Below are 22,549 nucleotides of genomic sequence, written 5' to 3' on the forward strand. Positions count from 1 at the left end.
CCTCATGAGGTAGCCATCAAGCCATCCACAGTCATCAGCATGGCACCTTCTGAGTCAGTTACGAGAGTTTGCATCATCAGACCACCATTTTCCATCTCTGTTTTCTGACTCACTCCAAAACTCTAGTTAAAAATCATGAAATGTTATCTCTTCACATGAAATACAATTAATATGGAAGTCAGCATTTTTGCATCTCCCAACACTTCACATCCAAGGAGCTGTGTATGAAATCATGAACTATGTTCTTCCAGCCAACCAAGCAATTAACCAAAGTATACATGTCCATGTTGTCCTTGTACAGAGTTTGAAATATGCTCATGAGAATTAAACTATTTTTCAATAAATCTGAAAAATCAACTTGCTTGTCCAGGAACTTTTATTAGGGATAGAATCCCAAACAATGAATGTGCTAGCCAAGTGTTACTATTAATCAGAAATACTCCATATTCATCCAGGATTAATCCTGTGTAACTCCCTCAGTCAGTGTAGCAATGTGTTCTCTTCCTGTACTTTTTGTGTGTGTGTGTATTCCCAAATCTGCAGTGAATGTATTTAGGAAATACATTAGTATCAAAAATACAAATGTAGCCTTAAAACATAAATGTACAGATAATTTCATACTTGTAGCAAAGTTCACTTCAGAAACACTTGACAAGAACTATTCAAAAATAAATATTTTCAGTATTTATTTAAAATATTTTAAAATGTAAACTCCTCACCAGTCATCTAGCCAGGGCCACTGAGTGAGTGTGGCTCTACGAAATAGCTTCAGTCCCTTTCACTACTGATGACCTTTTGAACACAAGATAATATTTGTCGAGTAAATGTCAAAATAGTATAAGAATACCCAAATCGTGGATTCTATGCTGTATTCACTCACATAGAGACATCACTTTGGAGAACTTCAGAGCAGCACCAGCTCTAAGAGATGTAACGGTATGCTTTACAGGATAGAAAAACAAAAAGGGAAAAATAAGTTGCTAGCAAGAACAATGAGGGGTGGGGGTGAAGCTCAGGCTGCCATTCTGAAAGCTTCCTCAGACTGAGTCAGGCACATCTCACGAAGTGCAGACCGTGCAGGCTGGCTGTGTGAGATCAAGGGTACACAGTAGCCTCATCCCGTCACATCTCTGTGTTTTCCCGTAACCTCCAGCTATTCAGCCATGAATCGCTGAATGTAGAATGGAAGGGGGAATGTCTAACAAACAGAGACATACTTCAAGTCTTCAGTCTAGTTAAAACATTGGAATGAGGGTCTGCAACATCTTTTTGGGGCTTGGAGTCTTGTCTCAGTTCTAAAATGAGATGGTTGGCCTGGATCCTAAGTTTCAAATTGGCAGCCTTTTTAACTAAATCTAATCTGCAGAAGAGTTCTGTTAGGTTTCACAGTGTTGGGTTTTAAAATATATATATATTAGTTGAAAACATTTTAAAATAGGATCTTTCACATGAAATTTGAAATTTTAAGTTTATATTTTAAAGTTAGCTGTTTTCCCCCACCTCATTACAATTGGCACAATTGACTATAGCTGAGAAGTGACCCCATGGCCCCCCTCCAAGAAAGGGGGAGGGCCCTCCATTCACCACCATGTCCACTTCACCTATTTCTCCCAGCCTATATATGTATTTGAATATGTGAACCCTGGAATGCATAATGTCTAGGGACCATAACAACAATACAATGCTATGAATCTCTGACTTACAAGGAATCTCTTATGAATCTCTGACTTACAAGGAAAACAAAAGACTGTAGAGAATAGTAGTTCAACCACATTTTAGGTTAAAATAGACTTGACTTGGATAACCTGACAACCAAAACATCTTTGATAATATAGTAATTGTGTACGTTTACTGTACAAAGGGCATACATATACTTGTATTTCTCTGAAGAAGAAAATCAATAAATTTGACCCATAAATTTCTTTCTGTAGCAGACATTTTTGTGACTTCCTGACTCACAGGAGATAAAGCTACCCACCAAACCTAAATCAAAAGTCCATAAGTTGCAGAATGACTTTTTATGTAAAGAGAACATACTAGTTTCTGATAAGATATAAAGAAACCATGTAATTTATCTAGGGAATGGCTCTAAGCTAATCATTTACTTATTTATACAACTATAGCTACTGGAATAGACTGATGCCAAAAACATATTTTCTCTGAATTAGAATCTTTTTCATATCAAAATATCCAAAATTATTAGCATATTATGTTATTCTCACAAAGTCCTAATGAACTTCACAAATCTGCCTGCTCTATTCTGAGTACAAAAAATATTTAGCCTAATTTGTTTTTCCGTTATTTTATATAGTAATAAAGTAATACCAAAAGTGTTATTGCCAGGAATAATACAGTGTTGTATAATTATTAGAAAGTGAACTCATGAAATCCTATTAAAAAATAACAACTACCACATGTTAAGTCAGATAATTCACAGAAGAGACTTATGTGAATACTAGGGGAGCTGTAGGCAACAAAATTTCTCTCTGAATCCTGCATTTTGAAGGAAGTTTCTGTCATTTAATTAGTTGAGGTTTGATTCACCAACCAAAGGTCTATAGTGTGATATGTTTTCTTCCTCCAACATAAAGTTAACTTAAAGTCATCTGTACTTTATGTGTTTATTCTTTCACCCCCCAAAAGTAATTCTTTAAATTGCTTTATGGGATTAATAACAAATTATATCATTATATATTATTGTATTATTAGGGCTTCTAACTTTATTCTAATCAATTTATTGGCCATATATAATAATGCAACAAATTACATCTGTAAAGTAAAATTTTATGACGCAATTTACTTAGTATATGTATAAGTCTTATTCTGTTGCCCAGGCTGGAGTGCAGTGGCACGATCTTGGCTCACTGCAACCTTCGCCTCCTCGAAGGTTCAAGCGATTCTCCTGCCTCAGCCTCCCAAGTAGCTGGGATTACAGGCCTCCGCCACCATGCCCAGCTAATTTTTGTATTTTTATTAGAGACGGGGTTTCACCATGTTGGCCAGGCTGGTCTCAAACTCTTGACCTCAAGTGATCCACCCGCCTCAGCCTTCCAAAGTGCTGGGATTGCAGGCGTGAGCCACCACACCCGGCCGGAGACAGGTTCTCCCTGACCTGTGAGACTGCAAAGGTGGTGTTTCCTATGAGGCCAGCCAGATAATAGACTCTGCTAACATTAATTAAATTAATGTTCCTTTTTAAGATTCTAGGTGCTAAATATATATCTCTTGGTCTATAAATTAGCTTTGCACTTCAGCTATTTAGTAAACTTGTTTTTTATTGTATCTGGTGTATTCATACTGAATGGGTATAATATACTGTCTTTTGAAAAAATTATTTTATGCTCATAATCTCAAAACACTCTTCCAAGGGCAAGGTAGAGGCTTCATAGTATTAATATCATTTCCGTTTGTCAGATCAAAGTTCAATGAAGGTTTAATGATTTGTCCAAGATCTCAATTTCTAGAGAAGCAAAGAAGAATCTCCCAATTCTAGTTCTAAGTTTCTTTTTTCCCTTGCTAAATCCTTCAGTCAACTGATATTTTTTATTTTTTAGACGGAGTCTCATTCTGTTGCCCAGGCTGGAGTGCAGTGGTGTGATCTCAGCTCACTGCAACTTCCACCTCCTGGGTTCAAGCGATTCTCCTACATCAGCCTCCCGAGTAGATGGGATTACAGGTGCATGCCACCATGCCTGGCTAATTTTTGTATTTTTAGTAGAGATGGAGTTTCACCATGCTGGCCAGGCTGGTCTCGAGCTCCTGACCTTGTGGTCCGCCCACCTTGGCTTCCCAAAGTGCTGAGATTACAGGCGTGAGCCAACATGCCTGGCCTGCAGTCAACTGATTTATGTTCATCAACTTCTTAAGTTAAATTGCTCTTTAACTCATTGCCTTTGGTTTTATGTATTAAGATTCAGCATCAGCATTCATGGTATCTTTTCACTCTTAATTCTGAGTGTTTCCGTCTGACTGTTTTTTTAATTTTTGTACTTTATGGGCTTTTTCTTCATTTACCCCCAATTATCCAGGAAAGGCTGTGTGCCTCTTTTGGAAGCTCTGATGTTCTCAATGAAGAGACCTTTTAAATGACCTTGTTTGTCCCCCCACCGAGTTGCATATCACAACTTCAAATGTCTCACTAAAATGTTACCCATTTGGCATCAGTATACAGAAAAGGCTGCACTCTGAGATAAGAAAGAACAGTGGTGTTTTCATAGTAAGAGAATAGAGTTCTTAATGGGAAAGGGGAGAGTATAATTTCCACTGATTTAGCTGGTCTTTCAAACTTTATGATGCTTTTCTCCTTGAACTAGCCTATAAGAAATTTGTAGGGAAAATACCACAGGAATCAAATTTTGGGCATAGATGTCTATTAATATTGCTCCTTACAAAGCTTTTTCCCAGAATTGTTTCTCCGTGCCTACAAAAACTACTCCATGCCTTTATTAGTCAGAAAAGCAGTTTTGTAGAGAAGGCAAGTAACAGAGAATCAAGCTAAGTAAGTGAAACTCTGTGATTGTCAAACTTCCAGAAAGTAACATTTGTAACTAGGTATGGTATGTTTGTCCTCTCTCTTCTCTCTACTTGGTTTCTAATGAAAGCCTTGATTACATGTTATATTTAATGTACTGTTCCACAAAGAAGAAAAGGCCTAATGTGAATGCACCACTGAATTTACACTTAAATATTGCAGTCAGTTCAGACCAGAAGGATACAGATCGATGTCCTCTGATCCTGTCAGATTCCCCGAAGTGTCTATGGCAGCGATACCACAAGAGGGCAGGGTTTGACTTCCGGACTAGGTGGCTTCCTCCCTTCAGTGCGGACCTTGGGACCACGACAATAGCCATCAATCTCTTGAAACCCTAATGATGAATCTGAGCTCAAATTCCCTCTTCAGCTCTATCTGTGCAGAATCCTGAAGTTATTAAAAATGCTTACAGAAGGTAATTTCTAGAATGATCTAACACAGCAGATATTTAGTAAACTCCCTGTTTGAGAGCTCCTACTAAGCACCCAACACAGCTTTAGACTTCGGTTACCCAAAAGGATTTTATCTTTTGTGAGGGATCTGTAGTTTTCCCGGGACGACATAATGCATAAAACAAAAGCCTCCAATAAAATTCAGTATACAATTAATTTATTTCATAAAAGGTGAGAGATATAAATTATCAAAAGTTAAAACAAAAAGTAGGGACCAGAGCAGGGTTTTTCAATAGCAACTCTATTGACATTTTGGATTAGATAATTTTTTTGTGTGGGAGCCTGTCCCACGCATTGTAAAATGGTTAGCAGTATCACTAGTCTGCCTGCTAGATGCTAGTAATATCCCCCACACCTCCCTCTCCCACACTGGGAAAATCAAAAATGTCTCCAGACATTGCCAAATATCCCTGGAGTACAAAATCAGTCTAATTGAGAGGCACTAGACTGGAGTATAAAGAGATGACCACGCCAAAAAATAAAAATAATAATAATAGAGCCTTGAAACATTACTTACAGAATGTCAAAAATGTAAGGACCTGCTCTCTATTCCTGTTTCTTAACCTGAGCAATGGGAATAATGATGCCTTCCCTCATAGGTCTCTTGTAGAAATGAAAGCAATTAATGCAACACTTGGCACATAGTAAGCATCCAATGAATAATAAGTGATCAGTGTTACTATTGCTAATATTAAGCCACTATTATAAGTCCTTTCTGTTAATCAGCAGAAACAAAAAGAAGTATAAAATAATGGCACATTAAATAAACTTAAACACTTGTATGTCATTTTGTGCTAAAGTTATGAAGCTGAAAAGATTGAATTGACATTTTCCCCATTGATAGAAATCACTCAAAAACACTCCATCTTCCTTGTGAAAGCCAAAGGCCAGCAGTTTCCACATCCCCAGTATCTGATGAGTAGTTAATGATCCAGAAATAAACTGTTAGGTGCTTCAGGGAATTTCTACGTATAGAGAAGTTCCATATAAATATTTCTCCGAGAGGTGGATTTAGAATGATAATTCACTTTTACCCTCCGAATTTGATTTATAAGCTTCACCTATTTGGCGGGAGATAAGAACCAAAGTTAACTGAGGAGAAAAAAAATAAACAAATGATTTCAAGTGACCATGATCTTCAGCTGGAACCAGTAACCACAAAAATTTTGAAACTGCAAAGCAACTGGGCTGAAGAAGTTCAGCCAAAATTATTTGTTTATAAAAACTAGAGAGTGTCAGATATTTCTGTCACATTGGCTTATTTGAAATTTCTGCTGGCTCAAATGAAATTGTATTCTTCTATTTCATACTGTGGGGTTCCTTCCCTAACCACAATTGCTTTTGGATTGGAGACTTGTAACTCTGAGAACAAGAAGAGCCTCAGCTTAGCTAGCTGAAAGAACCAGAGGAGAGTTTTAATATCTCCTGAAGAAAGAAAAGCACTAACAGGGTTGTTATAGCAGTGTTCAGGATGAGTGGAGTCAACGTTGACAGTTTCTGACTTGAACAGTTTTGTTGCTGGTAATAAAAGCAGAAGTCACATGCTGAACGTGAAGGTGAGCAAAGGAGAACTTGCGATGGCAAAATTGAAAACAAGAGGAGATGATGGTCTTGGTGTGGCACAGGATGTTAAAAAAATTCTCCTGTCCTTAAGGAGTTACTGCTATATGAGTAATGTGCCACTTCCCTACATAGCCTTCTATGCAGAAATGCTATATTTCCACTTCACAACCCAGAAGGTGCATTTTATTTTACATTTAGAGGAGGAACAAACAATCAGAAGGCAAAAACTGGTGCATTATTTTATGCAATTCTCTTGGAAAGAGTTCATTTTTAACTTCTCAGACAGCACACAACTACTGGGAATATATTTTAATTTCAAATCTGATGTGTGACATCTGGTAACTCATTTATTGCTAATGAAGTTTTCACAGGAAGCAGCAGTCACCAGTAGCTCATCTTATTTTTCAGTTGGCAAAGTGTTGTTTACCTTTTATTGGCCTGGCATCGGTGTCTCTTATCACAGGATATTTAATTAGAAAACGCAAGTAGCCTAACATAGAAAAGAAATGGAGTGGTAGATAATAGTAGATAGAATGGTCTAAATATTTTTATTACAGTGATGTAATATCACTGTAATTTATGTTTAAAAATTATGTAATACTCAAAAGGAATTTTCAGAGCTGGCAAAACAGTCTGGTCCAAGCAGCCTTTCAGCAGTGCTTTTCAGCCTCCCCTCTCTGAGTCTTTCCACCCCTTACTGGTACTTTAGTTTCTTCCACTTCTAGCACCACGTGCAGTTTCCCAATTTCTCTACCCAAATTTGCTCTCAGGGAAAAAAAAATTAAATTAGTCATTTACACCACAGTGTGAACTTAATAACACCAACAAAAGTTCCAAAGCTCTAGGGTCTCATGGCACCTCCAGATCCATGATCTCATTCGGTGTTTCCAGCAATGTTTTGCACCAAACTGGACACATGCTTGCTACTTCATCATCCTCATCGTGAACATTATTATTATTATCAACATTTTCCAGATGAAGAAAATGAATCACAAGTCAAGTGACAGTCCAAAGGCTCCACAGCTCATAGGAGGTAAATCATGTGCTTAATTCAGAACTTTTGGCTCCCATCACTATGCTCTTCCCACTGTCTTAACTCTGGTTCTCACCTGAGCCATTGTGTTTCTTCTCAGGTAGATCTTAGTTCTCCCTGAGAAGGTATGAAGGTGGGTATTCCACCCTACCTGAATTATAGGAATTTCAGATATCTGTGAGCACCTGCAAAGGGGATTTTACTAGATGACATCCTGCTGGGCACAGTTTACGCCAGTCCTGAATGTGTAATAGAAATATGCAGTTTAATGAGTAAGTTTCTCATATGCAGGTTTTGATGCTTCATAAAGGTTAAATGAAAACATTTTAGCGGAGGGTACTTTTGTTGTTTGTTGGATTGGTTTTGCCTGTTAATCAGGATTATCAGCATTTAAGCCAGAGTTGCAAATTCAGTTGCCTACAGGGCAGTGCTTTTCAAATATTAGTGTGTATCAGAATTACCTGGAGGGCTCATTAAACACAGCTTGCTGAACCCCACCCACAGAGTTTCTGATTCAGTAGGTCTGTGGTGGGGCCAGAGATTTGCATCTCTAACAAATTTCTGGGTGATGCTGATGCTGTTGTTTCAGGGACCACACTTTCAGAACCATTGCTAGGGGGGCCAACTAGGGGACTTCTGTGAGTAAAAGCACCTACACTGTGCTTCCAGTACAGCTGCCAGCCCCAGTGTGATGAGCACTTGAAATATGGCTAGTGTAACTGAGGTGTCCTGGAAGCATACATTATACCCTGGGTTTTGAAGACATGGTACAAAAAATGTAAAATATCTTAATAATTTTATATGGATTACATGTTGAAATGACAATAGTTTGGATATATTGGATTAAATATTTTATCAAAATTAATTTTACCTGTTCCTTTTTACATGTCAAACTTTTTTTTTTTTTTATTATACTTTAGGTTTTATGGTACATGTGCACAATGTGCAGGTTAGTTACATATGTATACATGTGCCATGCTGGTGTGCTGCACCCACTAACTCGTCATCTAGCATTAGGTATATCTCCCAATGCTATCCTTCCCCCCTCCCCCCACCCCACAACAGTCCCCGAAGTGTGATGTTCCCCTTCCTGTGTCCATGTGTTCTCATTGTTCAATTCCCACCTATGAGTGAGAATATGCAGTGTTTGGTTTTTTGTTCTTGCGATAGTTTACTGAGAATGATGACTTCCAGTTTCATCCATGTCCCTACAAAGGACATGAACTCATCATTTTTTATGGCTGCATAGTATTCCATGGTGTATATGCGCCACATTTTCTTAATCCAGTCTATCATTGTTGGACATTTGGGTTGGTTCCAAGTCTTTGCTATTGTGAATAATGCCGCAATAAACATACGTGTGCATGTGTCTTTATAGCAACATGATTTATAGTCCTTTGGGTATATACCCAGTAATGGGATGGCTGGGTCAAATGGAATTTCTAGTTCTAGATCCCTGAGGAATCGCCACACTGACTTCCACAAGGGTTGAACTAGTTTACAGTCCCACCAACAGTGTAAAAGTGTTCCTATTTTTCCACATCCTCTCCAGCACCTGTTGTTTCCTGACTTTTTAATGATTGCCATTCTAACTGGTGTGAGATGTGATTTGCATTTCTCTGATGGCCAGTGATGGTGAGCATTTTTTCATGTGTTTTTTTGGCTGCATAAATGTCTTCTTTTGAGAAGTGTCTGTAAACTAAAGAGCTTCTGCACAGCAAAGGAAACTACCATCAGAGTGAACAGGCATCCTACAAAATGGGAGAAAATTTTTGCAACCTACTCATCTGACAAAGGGCTAATATCCAGAATCTACAATGAACTCCAACAAATTTACAAGAAAAAAACAAACAACCCCATCAAAAAGTGGTCAAACGTTTTTAATAGAAAAATTACAATTATATATGTCTCACTTTCTATTTCTTTTGGACAGCACTGAACTAAAGAACCAGAAAATAGAGGGGTGTATTAGTGAACTACAGAAAATTCAAGTCCCAAAAGCTGTAAATACTCTGAGGACCAAAGAAAATGTATACATTGTTCAGATTTGCCCTGAGGGGTCAGTTTGTACCCAAGCATTTGCTGCCACAAGTATTAAATGTAGAAGCAATCCAATATCTACTATTTTACTCTTCTTTCAGGGTTAATCAAGTGCCTTGTTATAATTCTTCAAACTAAAAGCATTATTATAATAATGAAAAATATTTCTGCTGAACTTCCGAATAACAAAATTTAGTAATATTTTGAAAGTCTGAGCTTTATTCATTTTACTTACCCTTGTATTATAGAACAATTATATTTTTAAAAATGCTTTTATGTCTTCCAAAGAACTTACTTTTTATTTTTAGCAGTCCATGAAATAGAAGTGAGAACAGGTGTTGGTATTCCCATTCTAAATATCTTGTAATATTTAAAGGAAAACAAAGTGAAAGATTAAATTGCCCATGTAAGATTGTGTTGCCGGTTACTGGCAGAGCAGACTCTTTGCCAGGACAGCAGTCCAGTGCTTTCTCTTCCAGGCTGTTCTCCTATTCCTCAATTTTTACAGCATTTTTATGTTAATAAATAAATAAATAAAAAGTAAAGAACTATAATGCATACAAAACTATGATGGAAGAAAAGGAAACTATGTGATAAAATCAAATAAACATGACCCTTATAGCTTTAGTTTTCTTAGAACAGAGGCCCTTTAACTCTTCAGAATGTTGAAACCTTCTCTTGAAGTACTCTTATAATACTCTGCCCTCACCTCTGTGTTTTTATCTGGGCAATTAGACCACATTAACTAATTGCTAAACTTTAAAAAGTTGTATTTTCTTACAAAGAATCTGAGAATAGGTTGATTTTCTATGTTATTTTAACAGTATCACATTGCGCCCCCCTCTTCACAGGACCATGTAATCTTGACTCTATAACTTCATGGCAAGCTTTTAATTTTGATTTTCAACCATGTTCCAAACTGTACTCTTTGACCTGGTAGTGTCAATAACATAAGGGATGTCTGAAAGGCTTACAGCCTTTGGCCATAAATGGAACGAAACAAACTAGTCCAGATAGGGCCCAAACTCATAACATTGACCTCATTAGTCTAAGACCACAACCAGCTATCCAAATGTGCCTGGGAAATATTTCTTTGAGTAATAGTTAATTTTTTAAAAGAAAGAAAAAAACCTGTGACTATGATAATCTTATGTTGAGTTTCTTTATTCATCTTGAGTAAACAGTAAATTTTTTCACTTTGTTGTTTCAATACAAAGAGTTCTTGTATTAATAATATAGAATATTATTAAATCAGTGTAGGATGAAAAATATTTAGATAGCTGATTTAACAATATGTGATAGCATTAATCAACAGCCTTGTTATAATTCTTGAAATTGTTATTATTCTACTTGTCAAGCAATTTTGCCCTTCTCGTCAAACGATGCATACCTGTTCAATGGAAGGATTATAAAAGTTCATGCTTCGGAAAATTTTTTTAAGAGTATAACCAACTCCCTGAGGATACAGGGGTCCAGGGAAGCTAAATGACTGCTTCAAGGTCTCCCAGCTAGTGAGTGGGAAAGCTAAAATTAGAACCTCAGTCTGCTCCCACATTTTCCACCAATTTGCAGACTATCATTAAAGAATATTTCCTCTGCAATCAGAATATTGAGCTATTTGGAAAAAATGTACAGTATATCAAATATTCTAGCTTCATTTAAAATTTATGGTTATGTGGCTTGTATAATGTTAAAAGCTTTAATCTAAAATGAATTGCCATGTGGCCAGTAACCCTAACATAAAACTCATAATACATATAAATTCTCTAATATTATCATAATTTCTTAAGGGTGCAAATTAATTAGTACCTCTTTTCCTGCCCAATAACTTTCCTCACACCCCTTAAAATGGAATTTGAAATGAGATAAACAGTTGCTGCTACTGAATTAAAGTTTCAAGGAAAAAAAGTGAGGTGGCTTCATAATACAAAATCTGTAGTTTTTTTCACAAGTTGGATGAAGCAATTGTTATTGACTAAGCCTACATTGGTGCTGCCCTTGTCTCTGTTGAAAAGAAAAGCTTGTGAGTAGTCTCCAAGAGCCGTATTATTAAAAATGATGTTTCCTCCCCATGATGGCTGAGATACTAATCCACTGAAATGTGGCGATAATTCTTGTGAGAAAATTCTATGAGTCTATAAGTCTGAAGAATTTAGAAGAGTGAGAGGACAGAGGTTCATTTACTCACAGGCCTTCTTCCAAGTTAGGTTTTATTTTCCTTTTCTCCTAGTCTCTGGAGTCTCCTCTCTCCAGACACCCTGGAAAGCCATTCACGGCCTTTCATATTTAACATAAGAGTATTTAATACTAACACCAGCATGTCGAAGGAAGATGTTTAAAGCATGTGAATTAGACTTGATCATATATGTTTCATTGGCACCTGTTTCTCTTTACTTTTTGGAATAAAATAAAAACAACAAAAGCAGCTAAGAACTTTGGATAGCGATGTGGGTGGGAGGGATTGGGATGCTCATCACAACTGAGTTGTTTAATTTATAGTAAGTAGGAACTTTTAGAGTTGAGAGAAGTTTAATTGTAGTTTAGTTTCATTATTAGACAGTAGTCTTAAACAATTCCCAAGAAGCTAAAATGTTGGATTAACATTTTACTTTCATTGTAATTCATATCCTAAGTATAAATTTTAATATAAATTATAAAGTTTCTGAATTTCCTTTCATAAAACTGGGTTCTTTGGGTTCTTAGTTATTTTGGATGAAACAAGGGGAGGGCTAGTTGGAAATGATGGAACATTTAACCACTGTCACCACAGTTAGTCACAATTGGTGCATGCAGAATTAATAAAGCAGCTTGCCTTGTTGTTATTTCTTGTGAGGTCAGATGACAGTGGATGATATTGACTTGGGAAGATGGCCAGAAGCCACTATTTACCATGTACATATATCAGAGAGCCATTTATTAAGTTTGAGGAGATTGGATCTTAAGTACTTAATTAGAATGACATTAATAATTTTAATAAAATGTTTTGCAATGAGAGAACTATTCACTCAGAAATTGCAGGGGTGAACAAAATCATCTCCAAAGAAATCATTTAACATGAAGTTAGGCTAGGATTAGCAACCAAGAGCATGGCTTTCTCCCATGCATCTGACTTAAAAGCAATACTTGTCTCTTGCCCCGTGGTGCCAGGTGTTCTGCCATGCTTCCCTCTTCATGGCTGCCAGGATTCCCGGTATAGAGGCAAATACAACCTGTAAAGGCTCAAACGCTCCATCAAAAGCCATGACTATAATCCAAAGCTATTAGGTTTAAGCAACTTATTTGGAAATTATCACCTTCAAATAACATGTAGGGCAACCTCAGTAGAGATGAAAAGGATGAAGCAGGCATGGAAACTGCCCTTCCTGCCTTAAATACAAAATGCCAGATCACAGCTCTGAATAAAAGTGAAGACCACATTGGGCCAGATCAGGACTAACACTAGATACACAGCTGAGATAAAGTTCCAATGACTTTGGCAGTGTGAAAGTCAGGACCACTAGGCACATGTACTGAAGGCAATTTAAGCTATGTTTTCTGATTAAAGCCAGGGACTGAAAAATCACTGCCTATTCATGATGAAAGACTAGAAAACTTCTGAAGACCAGACAGAGTTTGAGAGTGGTATAGATACTAATCTACTAAATACTGCAAATATATAGTATCTGCAAATATTTATATAAGGTTGAAAACTAAGCTCAGAAATGAGCATTAAAAACTCTTCCAGATCAAGGGAGTGCTGTACCCCCAAGCTGAAGTTGCATAGGCTACCATCATCCAGACACTCAGTCTTCCCAAGCAAGTTAATTCCCACCAAAAATGAACACAGTCAAAGATTACAAAACCTAAGCAGAAGTCCATTATCAAGAAACAGTGTCCACAGGTGCAATAAATAGAATTTATACCTGAGGAACTATAAATAGTAAAGCAATTGGGTAGGGGCTCTTAACAGACAGATATTCAAAATGTTAAGGAAAATAAAAGAAGAAGTAGATTTCGTAAAATAGGAACAGAGGGCTAAGAAATAAGAACAAGTAGATCTGAAAAAGAAAAGAGTAAAAACCCTAAAAATATTAGTGCCAATTTCTATGAGTCAATGAATTCACAAGTGAATACCTAACAGTTGTTTCCTGTGGCCTTACATGGCAGAGAGGGGCAGGGGAAGCAACATAGGAGCAGAAACAGTTGCTTTCTAAGTCTGAATTATAAAATAGGAACAATAAAGACAACGGTTTATTGAACAGAATGGTTTATTGAGCTGTCCACTATAAGCAAATGGCTTACAAACATTGGCCTACTCTTTTTGATGCTTGAGAGAGATACTTTGATAGAAGATTATTCCAAAATATAATTACTTGGTCTTTTAGTTCTCTCTTTATTATCATAGGAAACTACGGGGAATTTTTTTTTTCTTTAGATTGCAAACTAGTTTTAAAAAGAGCTTGTAATGAACAATTTAATTAGATTGGTTTTGGCTTGCCTAAAAGCTTAAGAAGGTATTAATATTGTAATCAAAAGTCTTGGGAAAGCATTCCTAGAATAAAAAAAGGAAAGAAAATCTTCATTCTTATGCTTTAAGAACCAGGAAAGCTGTCAAAGGATATAAGGTAACTCTTACAAAAGCAATTGTAAAATAAACGGGTTTGGCCACAATGAGCCAACACCTATGTTTGCCACAGACTTAGGTTCCCACCTGACTCACGGCAAATTTATTCAGCTGCTTAAGATTATTTTTTACTCATACTTCAAAAGAACAACAGCCTGGAATTTTTAGACTTTTAATGGCAATGGAAGGAACTTACCTATGATAAACATTTTTCTTTACTCTCATGCTTTCTTAACCCATGGCTGTTCTGAGTCAATGTTTGCCTTGCATTCAAAAAATAATAGTAAAGATTCAAGTAAAACATATTCATTAAGCATTATTTGAAAGATATACCAAGTGCTTTCACATTATCTCACTTTATTCCTACAAAGATCATGTGCAATAAATATCACTGTTCATGTTTCCTACAGATGAAAAAAAACTGAGGGTCATGTTCAGAGAAATTCGATGACTTACCCAGAGCCACACAGATTTGTACATGGCAAAGGAGGATTCCATTTCAAGTCTTTCAACCCCAAATTCATCTTCCTTCCCTAAGGGGAAATGGTGCTATGGAACTCATGTAAGCCACAGAGCTTGGATAAAAGGAATAGTAAGTCCAAAAATAGGAAAATTAGGAAGAGGTGGATCCTCCTATGTTTTTAATCAGGGTTCTATCTACCTATAACTCTTCTGGGAAAAGAAGCAGGATGTGACTGAAACATAGCTGCTTTCTAGATCTCACAAATCTGGCTTTTCTAGTCAATCACATCTCTCTCTCCTTCGGCTTCTCACCAAACCAGCATCCGTTCAGCTTCAAAGAAAAAAGAGCCCTACTGTTTCCCACTCATTTATCATCAATCTAAAGTAACTGCCAGTCACAAAAGTCCCATCTTTATTTCTTTCCTTAGAAACAAATTTCTCTAGGGAAGCTTATCAGTAGCAGAAGTGCAGACTGGGAAATGGCCTATGTCACCCTTCCATCTAGAAATGCCCAGTGCACATCCAGATCCCACACCCCCAAGAGCGTTGTGCAATATCTGTTAATTTATGAGAGCTATTTCCCATACATGATGCTGCAGGCATTAGTAAGGAGGGGAAAGTTCAAGTGATGACACCATCTCTACTCCACCTTGGCTGGTTTCCAGGTGCCATCTCCTGATCCTTCTCCCCACCCCCACTGCCCTCTCACCATCCTTCCCCCAAACCCCACACTCCCCACCAATCTGGGTCAGTGATAAACACAGAGTATTCCACATGCCTCTGATGTGATATAACATTCAACCCACTAAAGATAATACTGCCTTTAAGGCTCCTGTCCCCCTGGCTAGACTCAAACTGTGTAGAGGAGGAGAACTGTGACTTTATTCCCCTTGCATCCTGGACACCCACACATAGTAGATGTTCACTGAATATGTGATAAGTTGGTGAATACCCACTAAATGTGCTATTTGCATTGCTACTTCCTTGTGCCTCTTTCTACTGTTTCTATCGCCTAAAATTCTTCTCCCTTTTTCCTCCACCCTCGAGTAGGAAAAAATTTGTTTCCTTATTGGGCAGGGAGTCCTGGTTATTATACATTTATGTAAAATGTTCTTCTAATTGGTATATTCCATGCTATGTCCAGATTCTTTCAAGTGAATTCTCATTAAGGTAATAATACCTCACCGAAGTTTCCAGGGATGATCCCCTAGCTGTTCAAAGCTACCTTTTATATATTAAATACCAGTCAATATGAATCAGTGGTAACTGAAAAAAAGGCTGATAGCTTGTGCAGGAGTTGGAGTACAAAAGTATGCTTATAAATTGATCCTCACAAAGGCAGATTTTTTCCCACAGAAATTGTATTATGAATGCTAGTTATAGTTTGAGACTAGTTAATAAAATTCTACTCACTCCAAACATAGGATTAATGGAACCCACATGAGTTGTGTGCTGTCAAAGTCGAGTCAAGAGGAAAGAGAAGGAGGAGAAGAAACTTTCCTCCCTGTTCTCACAGCTCAGGGCACCCAAGGGATTCTAGACCGTAAAGTGTACTCCCTTCTATTTTTTACTGCCCTTATTCCCAAGCTGAACCAAATATTTACCTCTGCCCTCATTTTCAGTTATGGAGTTCACCCAGGCCCTTTTCAACCTTCGAGGTTCCTTAACCTTTACATTACTAATTCTTTTTCTAAGCAAAATCTAGCTGATCTCTACTAGATGGTTAAAGGATAGTAAATAGGTAAATTAATCCACATTAAGGCACAAATGACTGCTAGCCATAACCCTTAAATGACTAATTAATTTTTAATAAAGAATATGTGTTTATATAAATGAATTTATACTTCTAAGTTGGCATAAGTTCAGAAACAATAATAAGATGAACTGGAAAATCTACAAGGTATAGGGAAATCCTCTGGGTGAGGAAGAACTAGTCATACCTCCCTAAAAGCCTAGCGCTAGTTTCTGTTACATTATTTCTTCTTTTCATCTTCTGTTTTCTAAACCACAAGTTTCCAAAAGCACCAAGGAATTTTCTACCTGTTTATTTCATTTTGTTTTTGTTTCTGTTTTTTTGTCCAAGGTGAGGCCCAAGTTGACACTGAGTATTCTCTGTGAAACTCTGCAAGGAGCAACATGTGATTTCACAGAAATTAGTCTCGATACACTATTTTCATAGCTGTAAGTTCTATGCTGCTCACCCATTCATTTGTCCATTCGGTCACTCATTCATGAGACATTTATCATCTGCCTCCTGGAATGTACCAGAGCCTACACCAGTAAACAAGGAAACAAGTAAACACTAGTAAACTTTAAACAGGCTCTCCCCACAAGCAACTGACCAGTGGAGAAGACAGATATGTCAACAGGTGATTACAATAAAGTATCAAGGCTGGGTGCGGTGGCTCACACCTGTAATTCCAGTATTTTGGGAGGCCAAGGCGGGTGGATCACCTGAAGTCAGGAGTTTAAGAGCAGCCTGGCCAACATGGCAAAACCCCATCTCTACTAAAAATTAAAAAATTAGCTGGGCATGATGGTACACACTGGTAGTCCCAGCTACTACGGAAGCTGAGGCATGAGAATCACTTGAACCTAGGAAGTAGAGATCGCAGTGAGCCAAGATCGTACCACTGCACTCCAGCCTGGGCAACAGAGTGAGACTCTGTCTCAAAAAAAAAAAAAAAGTGTCAAACCTACATCCAAAATGTCAAAGTGCTCAAAAAAGTTGGGAAGGCTTTACCAAAGATGTGACCTTTAGGGTAGATAACCCCTGTTTGTGGATACTAATGTCCTGGTGAGTCAAAGAAGAAAAGGATGTACATTATATAAGCTGGATGCAAAAAGGAACAATAATGAGGACATGCAACCAAAAACTTACATAGGGAGAACAACTTTACTTAGGGAAGGCAAAGAGGCCACTTAAGAACTCCTTCACATGTGTTATCTCTTAAAAGTTGACTACTGGAGTAGTATCCCTTGCACAGCATCCCTTTGCACCAAAGTGAACACTACTCTAAGAACATGTGTTCAGCTCTCCTGAATGCCAAGCACAACCATGCTTGGCATGGCAGTGGTGTCTTATTTCTGCTCCTCTTTTTCCCCAGGGCATGCCGTTACAAGAGAATGCTCAGCCATGTTCATCTGGGGACCTGCTCCTGGTAGAGCAATAGGATCTGTGTGCCCAGCACCACTGCCCACCTAGCTGTCCTGTCCTGTGCCCAATGCTGACCTTCACCTCAGAGTGTGGCTGTACCACATTCGGTGATGTCACTCTCACTGAACCTTCAGCCTCCTTCCTGGGACTTCCTAATGGACTCTTATCCAGGGCAGAATGTGTTGATTTTCTAAATCACATAAATGAATAGCTTGACTGTTGATTATGTAGAAAATCAGAGCAAATATTTGCATGGCTTTGTGCAGCTCATTGCTAAGCATCTGATTCTCCCCAGAATTCTAAAAAACCTGCTGCTTTCCCAAGCCCTCAGTAAAGACATGCTTTCTTGATAATCCTGGCCAAACCTATTCATTTGACGTCTTTGTTACACAAATGGTTAACCACAGAGTTAACTTCAGAAATGGCTGGCAGGTATGAAGGTTAGAAGATTCATGCACTTTTGCTAGACTGAATTGGAAGTTAAAGAATAAGTAGTTACTGACTGCAGCAGCCTGGAAAACCATGGAAAAAAATCCTATTCCTCAAAGTCGAGCCCTACCTCCTATGCCTCTTAAATCAGTTGCCACAGTGACCAATTTCTCAGTCACCTAAAGGCAGCTATTCTGACCACTTAAGGGAGAATACTTATAATCTTTATACCTAAGTAAAGATTGTGAGAGGAAAGAAATGGTTTAAAGAATATGAATGTGTCACACTTCTGAGGTTAATGATAAATGAATTGGTCCTGCTTACCTCAGGAAAAACTTTCAAGTCTTTCTGAAAAACTAATTTAATTCAGTAGTATTTTCTAAATTTAGGTTATGTTTTTAATCAATTTGGAAACCAAGATTTACTTATGGAAAAAAAGGAAAATGACCTAGATAGGTTTATTCACATAGAACCCCAATTTCACTTCTCTGGATGATACCATTTTCTACAAAAGCAGTTATGTTCTAAAATTTAAATGTGCTTTCTTAGGCTTTATCAGTTCACAGTGTTTCCTTAAGAAATATGATCCAGTATTTTTTTCCTAAGACTAAAGTTGAGTTACTACATTTATGACTGAGAAATGAATGTTTGTTTGTTTGTTTACAACAAGAATTTTTTTTTTTACCATTTTATTTTTATTTTCCCCAGGTGCATTTGATATAGTGTTTGCAACAAATTCGACCCAGGCGATCAAAAGATCAAAATGATTCTCAACTCTTCTACCGAAGATGGTATTAAAAGAATCCAAGATGATTGTCCCAAAGCTGGAAGGCATAATTACATATTTGTCATGATTCCTACTTTATACAGTATCATCTTTGTGGTGGGAATATTTGGAAACAGCTTGGTGGTGATAGTCATTTACTTTTATATGAAGCTGAAGACTGTGGCCAGTGTTTTTCTTTTGAATTTAGCACTGGCTGACTTATGCTTTTTACTGACTTTGCCACTATGGGCTGTCTACACAGCTATGGAATACCGCTGGCCCTTTGGCAATTACCTATGTAAGATTGCTTCAGCCAGTGTCAGTTTCAACCTGTACGCTAGTGTGTTTCTACTCACGTGTCTCAGCATTGATCGATACCTGGCTATTGTTCACCCAATGAAGTCCCGCCTTCGACGCACAATGCTTGTAGCCAAAGTCACCTGCATCATCATTTGGCTGCTGGCAGGCTTAGCCAGTTTGCCAGCTATAATCCATCGAAATGTATTTTTCATTGAGAACACCAATATTACAGTTTGTGCTTTCCATTATGAGTCCCAAAATTCAACCCTCCCGATAGGGCTGGGCCTGACCAAAAATATACTGGGTTTCCTGTTTCCTTTTCTGATAATTCTTACAAGTTATACTCTTATTTGGAAGGCCTTAAAGAAGGCTTATGAAATTCAGAAGAACAAACCAAGAAATGATGATATTTTTAAGATAATTATGGCAATTGTGCTTTTCTTTTTCTTTTCCTGGATTCCCCACCAAATATTCACTTTTCTGGATGTATTGATTCAACTAGGCATCATACGTGACTGTAGAATTGCAGATATTGTGGACACGGCCATGCCTATCACCATTTGTATAGCTTATTTCAACAATTGCCTGAATCCTCTTTTTTATGGCTTTCTGGGGAAAAAATTTAAAAAATATTTTCTCCAGCTTCTAAAATATATTCCCCCAAAAGCCAAATCCCACTCAAACCTTTCAACAAAAATGAGCACGCTTTCCTACCGCCCCTCAGATAATGTAAGCTCATCCACCAAGAAGCCTGCACCGTGTTTTGAGGTTGAGTGACATGTTTGAAACCTGTCCATAAAGTAATTTTGTGAAAGAAGGAGCAAGAGAACATTCCTCTGCAGCACTTCACTACCAAATGAGCATTAGCTACTTTTCAGAATTGAAGGAGAAAGTGCATTATGTGGACTCAACCAACTTTTCTAAAGCTCTGAACAAAAGCTTTTCTTTCCCTTTGCAACAAGACAAAGCAAAGCCACATTTTGCATTAGACAGATGATGGCTGCTCGAAGAACAATGTCAGAAACTCGATGAATGTGTTGATTTGAGAAATTTTACTGACAGAAATGCAATCTCCCTAGTCTGCTTTTGTCCTGTTATTTTTTATTTCCACATAAAGGTATTTAGAATATATTAAATTGTTGGAGGAGCAACAGGAGATGAGAGTTCAAGATTGTTCGGTCCAATTTCCAAAGGGCAGTAAAGTTTTTGTGCCTGTTTTTAGCTATTAGCAACTGTGCCACACTTGCACCTGGTACTGCACATTTTGTACAAAGATTTGCTAAGCAGTAGTCGTCAAGTTTGAGATCTTTTTGTGAAATTCAACCTGTGTCTTGTAGGTTTACACTGCCAAAACAATGCCCGTAAGATGGCTTATTTGTATAATGGTGTTACTAAAGTCACATATAAAAGTTAAACTACTTGTAAAGGTGCTGCACTGGTCCCAAGTAGTAGTGTCTTCCTAGTATATTAGTTTGATTTAATATCTGAGAAGTGTAAATAGTTTGTGGTAAAAAGATTATATATCATAAAGTATGCCTTCCTGTTTTAAAAAAGTATATATTCTACACATATATGTATATGTATATCTATATCTCTAAACTGCTGTTAATTGATTAAAATCTGGCAAAGTTATATTTACTTTAAAATAAAATAATTTTATTACAATGTATTTATCTTCATTACTTAAAATAGATGCTAATTTATTTTAAAATAAGACTACCTTGAATGAGTATGAATATATTTTTATTTAAATTTTGATACAACTGATAGTTTAATATTATTGGTTATAGATTTTTTATCCTGACATTGAAAAGATAAAGAAAAAACATTTTGTTCTACAGCATGACATGGAATAAACACATCGTTTTGAATTTTTCAGTTTTTCACACAACAAAGAAGAAAATTAACTCTTGCTATAATGCTAGAGTAATACATTATTTTACGAGTAATTTAATAACAGAATTTTTCTAATTGTATACATTTATCATTGTAGGAAAGTTAGAAGATATAGAATAACATAAAAATAAAAGTCATGTTTAGCTTTCCCAGTCAAAAATCATTATTTTAACATTTGGGAACTTTATTTTCTACTTTTTCATTCATTATACCCACATATATGTGTCAATCCTGATATTGAAGTCATGATGTGTATAGTACTTTGTATACAGATTTTTTACTTAATGTCATAGCATAGTAGTTTCCTACCCAATTAAATATTTTTCTAAAACATTTTAATATTTGTGTAATACTACAAAATATGGACATACCCTGATATAGTTAACTAGTCACCAAATTGGAAAATTGAGCTTTTCCTGATTTTTTAGTATTATAAATTACACTGAGATGAGCATTCAAGTATGTGAATCTGAGAAATTTCCCATACTCCTAGAAGTGGTGCAACTAAAATACATGTATGAACATTTTTTAATAGTCTAACTACCTGTTATCAAATATTTCCCAGAAAACATAACAATTTACAATACCACCAACTAGGTATGAATAGATATCACCATAACCTCAGAATGGGGTATTCAGTAAATTTTTTTTTTTTTTTTGAGACAGGGTCTCACTCTGTCCCCCAGGCTGGAGTGCAGTGGTGTGATCTCAGCTCACTGCAACCTCCCACTGCTAGATTCAGGCAATCCTCCCACCTCAGCCTCCTGAATAGCTGGGACTACAGGCCTGCTCCACCACTCTTGGCTAATATATATATATTTTTTTATAGAGATGGAGGTCTCACTATACTCCCTAAGCTGGTCTCAAAACTCCTGGCCTGAAGTGTTCCTCCCACCTTGGCCTCCTAAAATGCTGGAATTACAGGCGTGAGCCACCACACCCAGCCTAAATGTAAGCAGGAAAGAGAGATTTACCATAAGGATCCAGCTGCCACATGCAAGGGCCAGGATGCAACTGTGCCTGAAAATTGTGCTTTAACATTTCTGCTCCCATTGGACAGTTGCTTCATTCTTCTATTTAAAGGATTTCAGTGCTCCTGAAGTTCATACAGGGCAAACTGAAGTGCTCATTCTGACCCAATAAACTGTGGCCAAACGGTTGGAGTTATGCGTAAAATAATTGATGGTTGCTCTGGGCAAGGGGGTGTCATCTCAGAGAGAGGCCTTGGCCACTGGGCAGAATTTCCACAAAGCAGACTATATTACTCTCACATTCCCAAATATAAAGTTTTTGTGAATAAATATGGTTCCATATGCC

The 22,549-nt window shown here is 37.2% G+C and overlaps 1 protein-coding gene across 11 annotated transcripts in view; it reads left to right on the top strand.

Annotated features, from left to right (window-relative positions):
• AGTR1 (angiotensin II receptor type 1) overlaps positions 1-21,001 on the top strand; it is a 46,146-nt gene extending 25,145 nt beyond the window's left edge. For 2 of the 11 annotated variants that reach the window (XM_054483139.2, XM_054483140.2), the window contains one exon: positions 18,979-21,001. In XM_054483139.2, coding sequence (XP_054339114.1) covers positions 19,034-20,113 — 1,080 coding nt within the window. In that variant the 5' untranslated portion in view covers positions 18,979-19,033 and the 3' untranslated portion in view covers positions 20,114-21,001. Of the gene's footprint in view, positions 1-7,437; positions 7,580-14,632; positions 14,815-16,767; positions 16,866-17,791 lie in introns of those variants that run through there. The other 9 variants (XM_063662323.1, XM_063662319.1, XM_054483141.1 and 6 more) reach the window with 9 other exon arrangements.
• The last annotated feature ends 1,548 nt before the right edge of the window (positions 21,002-22,549 follow it).

The sequence above is a fragment of the Pongo pygmaeus genome, chromosome 2, assembly GCF_028885625.2.
Source record: "Pongo pygmaeus isolate AG05252 chromosome 2, NHGRI_mPonPyg2-v2.0_pri, whole genome shotgun sequence".
NCBI classification, from domain to species: domain Eukaryota; kingdom Metazoa; phylum Chordata; class Mammalia; order Primates; family Hominidae; genus Pongo; species Pongo pygmaeus.